The 8,894-nt window shown below is 38.7% G+C and overlaps 1 protein-coding gene across 1 annotated transcript; it reads left to right on the forward strand.

Moving 5' to 3' along the window:
• The first annotated feature begins 391 nt into the window (after positions 1-391).
• Positions 392-3,632, forward strand: LOC140229257 (uncharacterized). The gene is made up of 3 exons (XM_072309534.1): positions 392-503; positions 2,081-2,241; positions 3,445-3,632. Exons 2-3 carry the CDS (start codon positions 2,088-2,090, stop codon positions 3,630-3,632), a joined length of 342 nt encoding a protein of 113 aa, XP_072165635.1. The 5' UTR covers positions 392-503; positions 2,081-2,087.
• The last annotated feature ends 5,262 nt before the right edge of the window (positions 3,633-8,894 follow it).

Below are 8,894 nucleotides of genomic sequence, written 5' to 3' on the forward strand. Positions count from 1 at the left end.
GTAAACATTCTCGCCACATGCGACTTAAATCACCCCATTCTTTTTTGCAGACTTAATACCCCGTCTGTATCTTGTTACCTCGTATAGTTTCGTCTCATGGATCAGATTTCACCTGCTTAGTTATTACACCGTAAAAGCAAAGCCCCAACTAGAATAGAAAGGCAAAAAGGCCACACGTTACTGTTCAGTGCTTTTTAACGCATGCGGTATACAGCACACACAATACACAAAGGCTTTCTGTTCTCTACATTCCTTTCCTTTTAGGAGGCGCCGTTTGTAAGGGAGTTGTGTGCGTGCTGGTTTACTAGTGTGTATACTGCGCAGTGTCGACGGACTTGGTAGATAAGCGCAGCCACACATAGAGTACTGATCACTGCATACAAGGTACGAAGTACGAAATACGATGGCGCAGCCGTTAGTCGCACGTAGAGCATTCTGACTTCCTTTTAAATTCCACAGACAACACATCGGCTGACGTATCACTGATCCAGAGGAAACAAGGGGTATGCATAACCTTTCAAAATAAAACCAAAACGTATCTATCTATAAGCTTCTGTCGTACTTGGTGTAATCTTGCGATTGGCGTGATAGATTATCTAATAACATTTCATGCCAGCAGCACCAAAATGTGTACATACTGTATGCCTATACCGTGTACATATCCTGCAGTGTATACCTCCACGCCATTTCGTATGATTATTATGTCTGCATGGAAGAAATACTGAGTGTGCCTACGGTGTGGTATACGGTCAGCATGGTGTGGATGACGACACTACTAGTATCTCATTTTGCAGCAAAACCTCAGATATATTTTCATGGTTTCTGTTTATTCATAGACGATTGTTGTGCCCATTTATGAATGCGCTTCTACGAGCACATTTCTAATTCTCGCTGAACAAAAAAGTAATAAAACATAACGCGCATTCGTATTAGACACACATACGCATGTCAGTCTAACTACCTAGCTGTACGCATATATAAAATGTATATCTATATATTTTGTTTTCTCTCTCTCTTTGTTCGTAACATATTATGGAGATCGAGATAGAAAAAACTTTTATTATATGTATATAATATATAGTTATTATACACACATGTATGTTTACACTATGAATGATGTATGGATGTATTCATGCATTTAGTGTATGCCTATATGCCATAATAAATATTTATGTAATGGAGTCAAAAGGGGCCTGAACTTTCGATCCTAGCAGAATCTTTGTCAGGATTTAGCCTCTGACGAAGATTCTGCTGTTACTTGTTACTTGGTGAAGATTGCTGTGATCGAAAGCTCAGTCCTTTTTCAATTGCATTTTACTCCGTTGGCTCGTCGCTATATACAAGTGTACAATCATGTACATGGATAAGCAGTTTACAAAATGTATGTATATATGTATACAAATGTGTGTGTGTATGTATATATATATATATATATATATATATATATATACACATATGTATATATATACATATATATATATATATATTTATATATGTATATATATTTCATCAATAAAAATGTGGAAAATCAAATACGAAAAAAGAAATAAAAGGGCCTCAGACCCGTGGATTTCCACGGGTGCTGCTAGTATGTATATAATTATGTATGTCTTTTTTCTTTCTCCCACTTTCTTTTTCTCTCTCATATTGTTCGTAGAGAGAGAGAGAGAGAGAGAGAAAGGGATAATCATGTATATCATTATCACGTATGGATATGTGTAAATACAGATGTATTCATTCTTATGTTGTGTATAGATGATTTGTATGCCTATGCAATCGGCATGTACATATACAATATATATATATATATATATATTATATATATATATATATATATATATATATATATATATATTGAAACAAGGAAGGAAATACTGACCAGAAACAATTGTAATAATAAATAGCGAAAACTTTGAGCAAAGAAATGAAAACCCATTTTCTTTGCTCAAAGTTTTCGCTATTTATATATATATACATGACTTATAATGAAGGAACGGGTAGTTCTACCTGGGTCTTTTCCTGTCCATGCTAGATATGACTTCATAAATAATAATGTCATTACGTACAGACATTTTGGCAGATCAGGCATGGCGAGTTTATCGTCCCCGACCGTAATCTTGGCCAAGATAGCCACGTGGGTTTTCGCCTCTCTTATGCTGCTTCAAGATGAGGTGTTCTGTCAGTCAACGACCCCGGAGATGATGCTCACAGTGAATTCAGGATCAGGAGCTCAAGTAACCAGTGAGTATATAAGAGCATGCACAGTATTGCACATCCTCCCAGGCCAGGGCATTTTGATTATAAATGTTGAGTCAAACCTAAGTCCAAAAACTATAGAGAATTATCAGTCCCGAGAATTATGAGCTGGATGTGATTTAGCGGCTGCTTTTAAACAGAACGTTTGGACACGTTTTATGGTAACTAAGTATAAATACATGCATGTTAGAATGATGCTAGATTGGATTGCAAGCAGGGTTTCCAAATTGATGAAATCCAAATTCAGAGTTTCATTGCTCCAGTACCCTTGAGTGTTGTTCCAGCATGAATTAAGAAATGAAACAGTTGAACTGACGAATATCTAATCAAACTTCACTTTCTGTTGTTGTATACACTTCTCTATACCGAAAGTGACTTTTTGTCTGTCATGAAACGAATTTGAAGTAAGGCTCGTTAGTCCGACTCTCATTTTATTTTTCGGAATAACGCCACTGATGTTTGGATCAACGAACCCTGTGTTTTTATCGGATTAACAAATATCTAGGTATACGGACTTTGTGCGTTTCGAAATAATGAACATCACCCCCATTATGTCCTGACGACAGCCAGTGTGTCTTTTATCTACATTGTAGTACAGTAATCAAGGATGTCTGAGACGCGCAGGAAAAGCTTACCGCAGACTGTGCATCTCATTCATTGCCAGCCTGTGATATTCACCTGCAAAATTAAAGTCCCTCAGTCAGCTTGGAATCAAATGGAATCATGCTCTTGTCCACTGCATGAAATCATCATTATCAAGCTGTCAACACAAGATTAGTCATGAATGTATACAAAAATGATTTTCACCATAGTATGCTTGCCAGAGAAATGAAAAGTTACATCAACTGGAGCTGCAAGAAAAACCGATACTCAGGTAGCTCTTGAGATTGTCTTGTTTTTAATTGGTGCTATAGAAGCAGCAATTACTACAATAATTTAGTTGTTGTAAAAGAAATGGGCCCGAACTTTGATATTTATGTCATTCATACCGCCTCATGTAGGCTACACTTAACGCTGAACATTTTGGTTAAGATTCGTATCACGGTAAGGAAATATAATTTTTGTTGTGCAATGTGATCCTCGTTCTTTTATCAGCGTCATCATTGTTATGATATAGCTTAGACTTACAGCTATAGTTTGTTACTTGTTATACGTCGGGTTCATGGTGGTTTCTCTGATCTTCCGCAGGTGTTCGCTACCTGTCCCAGGACGAGCGCGCTGCGCTCTGGGCGTGCTTCTTGGGTGGTTTGATGGCAATCATCGGTTTCGGTTTTCTCTACTACGAGTACAAGCTGAAGAAGTACGACCAACCCTACCCTTATCCCAGAAAGAAGAAGAACAAGAAGCCACGGGAGGTTGAAGACGCGCCTCTCTGAATTGTACATTGCATTTGGACTCTATATCATTTATTTGTTTGTAGTTGTTTGTTCTTTAATATCATCATAACTAGACCGTCTATCTTTTACAACAATTCTACCACATTACTACAGCGATGGTGGAAAACAGACAGGCCTACCACAGACCGATGTAACGGACAGAAAAGGAACACGAGTTGAGGTTGATGTAGCGCAGAAAAAAACCGTAAAACCAAAAAAAAACAAAACAAAACAAACAAACAAACAAACAAACTAGAATGTAGAGAGAAGAGGGGAATTTAGACCAGACTATATTCGACCCCTGGAGGTTAAAGTAGAGCTTACATGTAGTTTGATTTTAGCTCATGCATTACGCACAAAATTTGTAAAGGCTGGATAAGGATGCGCTGAAAGTCAACACAAATTCACTTAACCGTTTTTGATCTTTCGCGATTGTGCATTACGTTCTATGTAGGATGGCGATTAGTGACTTACAGACGAGACTGATATTGTTTAACAGTACTGTGGTCTTTAGTCAAAGCAAATTTTATTTGTACTTTATACGAGATATACAAGTGTACCAAAAACAAACAAACAAACAAACAAACAAACAAACAAACTGCTATGCTATTTCATCAAAGGGATCTGACAAAAGTTCACTGTGCACATTCCGGTTACGTGTCCTTTACTTTACCAATGTATTCTAGAACTTACCTCTTATGTTGTGCTTTCATTCATTGTACTCAATCGTGTCTTTCAACACTTAAAGTATTCAGTATCCGGAATAAAACTTGCCACTCTCTTCTGTTGCCGATTTATTGGGCAAATCTATAGACGTACATTGTATTCAACAATTTGAAGAAAAAAAATCATTATAAGTCCTCTTTAAATAGGCCAGTTAATCTTAGCTTGTGTCCTAAAATGCTACACCATTGATAATTCCTGTCTCCTGGCAAGTATTGTGTATTTGAGACAGAATTCACATCTTTTCACTCACTCTAATTGCACTCTGCAGCACAAGGGCCATACCCTATACGGTTTAAAATACATACAATGACAACTAGCTGTGAGATTTTGTAGTTATACAATCAACCTCATGTACATTGTATTACACTCTGTATTGTATAAGTTCAAGTTCACTAGCGATCCAAACGTGGTCATTGGTGCTGTTTTCAAGGATGTTAGAATTTTACACCATATTCAATACACTGTACACCATATTCAATAATGATACGTGTTAATGTTAAGTGACAACGGAACGTCCCGGTTTTCATATCAAATTGCAGCAAATTGCAGCACGATATCATAGCACATATTGCTTTTTATTACAAAGTGCCGACAGTATCTTAAGCTTTTGATTCATGTCTATTTCTTTTCTGTTTGTTAATAGGAACAAACATACAAAGGTTGACATGTAATAATAATGTTAGCATCTCATAATACGCATAAAAGAGTGCCGGTTTTTCGCCTGTTTGCCCATCTTTGGGGTTTACAGCACATGAATGTATATTATTGAAAGAAGATGTGAAATGTTAGAATCTTTTATTTTCATATTAATAATATCGTTTGTATGAAATAAATATTTAGAACGGGATAAAACATTGCCGATGTGTTTAAAAAATATATTTCATCATTGTGTTAAAATGTTATGTTTGCCATGACACGAATACAAGGGATGTGGTCTCCCATCTCTCTACGTATATATTGATTGTGTATGATATGTGTGTGTGTTTGTGTGTCTGTGTGTGCGTGCGTATATATATATATATATATATATATATATATATATATATATATATATATATATATACGTAATCATATCATTCCGTATAGAGAGGAACAGTGAAAGGGCCAGTGTACTACTAAGTATATGCAAGGAGTGTCTGATAACTCCTTGGCATATTCTATTCCTTCTCTACTTTTGTAGTACATTTATTGTGTACCACGATAATTCTTCAATCTGGATGAACAAACTCTTCAATGGTGATGAGCTATCTGTAGTTGGCTAATAACAGATCTTTTAACAAAAATTCAAGTGATTATATGTCTTTCTAAAGAATTTACGATACTCTTGCCGCTATAAAGGGCACTTCAATGCACTTTAATGATTTGGCCAGACTATGTAACAAAGTAAGCCTGATGAATATAAATCAGTCATATAATTAGGTATGTACATGTAGTACTTGTCAGTTCAAGTCGATATTAATTATCTCGATGTGGTGAGATAATGGATATTGCCCATCCGCTTAAAAACGCACAATCACTTTTGACTGTCATTTTGGGAAGTATCATCTTACCAGGGTGCGTTGATGCTGCTTTGCAGTGAGCCATTTCAATAATTGAATTCAATTACTCAATGAACGTACGACATCAGCTGCAGCCACAAGCATACTTTATGAAACGAGAATACCATCGAGATCACAGTAAAAAATGACTGCGACAGCAGTCTTATTCACAAGACCAAACAAACGTGTGCTTCTGTAATGAGGTTGATTGAGTGTAGAGCCCACTAATGTCAAAATCGACCACTAATGTCAAAACAACCACTAATTTCATAACACGTCGACGACAAATGTCATAACAACCACTAATGTCATAACACGTCGACGACAAATGTCATAACAACCACTAATGTCATAACACGTCGACGACAAATGTCATAATGACCACTAATGTCATAACACGTCGACGACAAATGTCAAAATTGGATTAACCACTAATGTCATAACACGTCGACGACAAAATGTCAAAATTTCCATTTTTACTGCAAATGTCATAACACATCGACGACAAAATTTAATGTCAAAATCGGATTAACCACTAAATGTCATAACACGTCGACGACAAATGTCAAAATTTCCAAATTTTACTTCAAATGTCATAATGCTTCACAGGGGCATATCCAGGAATTCCGTAAAGGGGAGGCGCCTTTACAAAATCAAAGGCTGGCGAGACCCTTCAACCCCCCCCCCCCGCCCATTTTCTTATTTTTATTTCTGTTGCGTTAACAAAAAATAGAGAGGGGGTACCAGAGGGGGGTGCGCCCCTCTCGATCCGCGATTGCGTCAACCGCAAATGTCAAAATTGGATTAATCACAAATGTCATAACGCGTCGACCTAAATGTCATAACCCGTCACAGGGGCGGATCCAGAAATTCCGTAAAAGGGAGGTGCCTTTACAAACTCAAAGGCCAGCGAAACCCCTCCCCTTTCTTTTTCTTTTTTCTTTCTTTTGTTTTAACAAAAACAGAGACGGGGAGGGGCCGCTGCGCCTCCTCTAGATCCGCTACTGCGTCAACCACAAACCCATCATTTGTCCAAACCCATCATTTGCTTTACAGAGGCGGATCCAGGAATTCCGTAAAAGGGAGGTGCCTTTACAAAGTCAAAGGCTTCCACACCCCCTCTCCAGTTTTTCTTTTTATTTATGTTGTTAAAAAAAATAGAAGGGGGGCACGATAGAGGGATGCGTGCCCTCTCCATCCATGATTGCGTTAACCACAATGTCAAAACTCATTGCTTGCATTACAGGGGCGGATCCAGGAATTCCGTAAAGGGGAGGAGCCTTTACAAAATTGAAAAATTAAAGCTGCCGCACCCCCTCCCCCATTTTTCCCTTTTTAGTTTTATTGTTTTAACTAAAAGAGAGAGAGAGAGAGAGGTAGGGGTGGGTACCAGATGGGGATGCGCCCCCTTCTCGATCCGCGATTGGGTCAACCACATAAAATGTCAAAACTCATTGCCTGTAATACAGGGGCGGATCCAGGAATTATATACGTAAAGGGGGGGGGGGGCACCTTTACTAAAGCCTGGCGCATCCCCCCATCTTTTTGTTATTATCTTTGTTGTTTTGAAGAATTTTGTTCTTTTTATTTATGTTGGTTTTTTTTTTTTGTTTTGTTTTTTTTTAAGAAAGGGGGGCACAAGAGAGGGATGCGCCCCCTCACGATCCATGATTGCCTCAACCACATTGCTTGCATTACATGGGCGGATCCAGGAATTCCGTAAAGGGGAGACGCCTTTACAAAATTAAAGCTGCCGCACACCACCCCCCCCCCCATTTTCCCCTTTTTAGTTTTATTGTTTTAACTATAATAGAAAGAGAGAGAGAGAGGGAAGGGGCACCAGAGGGGGATGCACCCCTTCTCGATCCGCGATTGCGTCAACCACAAATGTCAAAACTCATTGCTTGTAATACAGGGGCAGATCCAGGACTTATGTAAAGGGGGGGGGGGGCACCTTTACATAATAAAAGCCTGGCGCATCCCAATCTTTTTGTTATTATTTATGTTGTTTTGAAGAAAAAAAAATAAGAGAGGGGGGCACCAGAGGGGGATGCGCCCGTCTCGATCCGCGATTGCCTCAACCACAAAATGTTAAAACTCATTGCTTGCATTTCAAGGGCGGGTCCAGGAATTCCGTAAAGCGTAAAGGGGAGACGTCTTTTCAAAATGAAAGGCTAGCGCAATCCCCCTCCCCCTTATTTATTTCTTTTTATTTCTTTTGTTTAAACGGAAAAAGAAAAATTACTGCAAATGTCATAACGCGTCACAGGGGCATATCCAGGAATTCCGTAAAGGGGAGGCGCATTTTCAAAATCAAAAAAATCAAAAAAAATTAAAGACCGCCGCACCCCCATTTTTCTCCTTATTTTTTCCGTTAAAACAAAAGAGAAAAAAAAAGAAGTAAATAAGGGGGAGGGGGGTTGCGCCGGCCTTTCATTTTGAAAAGACGTCTCCCTTTTACGATTTACAGAATTCGTGGACCTGCCCCTGAAATGCAATCAATGAGTTTTGACATTTTAAGTGGTTGACGTAATCGCGGATCGAGAGGGGGCGCATCCCCCTCTGGTGCCCCCTTTCTACTTTTTTGTTGTTGTTAAAACAACAGAAATGTAATGAAAAAAAAAATAGGGAGTGTGGCAGGCTTTAATATTGTAAAGGCGCCTCCCCTTTACGGAATTCCTGGATCCGCCCCTGTAATGCAATCAATGAGTTTTGACATTTTGTGGTTGAGGCAATCGCGGATCGAGACGGGCGCATCCCCCTCTGGTGCCCCCTTTCTTTTTTTCTTCAAAACAACATAAATAATAACAAAAAGATGGGAGATGCGCCAGGCTTTAATTATGAAAAAGGTGCCCCCCCCTTTACGTAATTTCTGGATCCACCCCTGTATTACAAGCAATGAGTTTTGACATTTGTGGTTGACGCACTAGCGGATCGAGAAGGGGGCGCATCCCCCTCTGGTGCCCCCTTTCTACATTTCTATTGTTGTTAAAACAAC

The sequence above is a fragment of the Diadema setosum genome, chromosome 5, assembly GCF_964275005.1.
Source record: "Diadema setosum chromosome 5, eeDiaSeto1, whole genome shotgun sequence".
Classification (NCBI taxonomy): domain Eukaryota; kingdom Metazoa; phylum Echinodermata; class Echinoidea; order Diadematoida; family Diadematidae; genus Diadema; species Diadema setosum.

Bases quoted from the DNA above. Each gene is read 5' to 3' on its own strand.
- LOC140229257 (XM_072309534.1), top strand. From the start codon at position 2,088: ATGGCGAGTTTATCGTCCCCGACCGTAATCTTGGCCAAGATAGCCACG. The intron at 2,242-3,444 runs GTGAGTATATAA...GATCTTCCGCAG, and splicing joins ATCAGGAGCTCAAGTAACCA to GTGTTCGCTACCTGTCCCAG.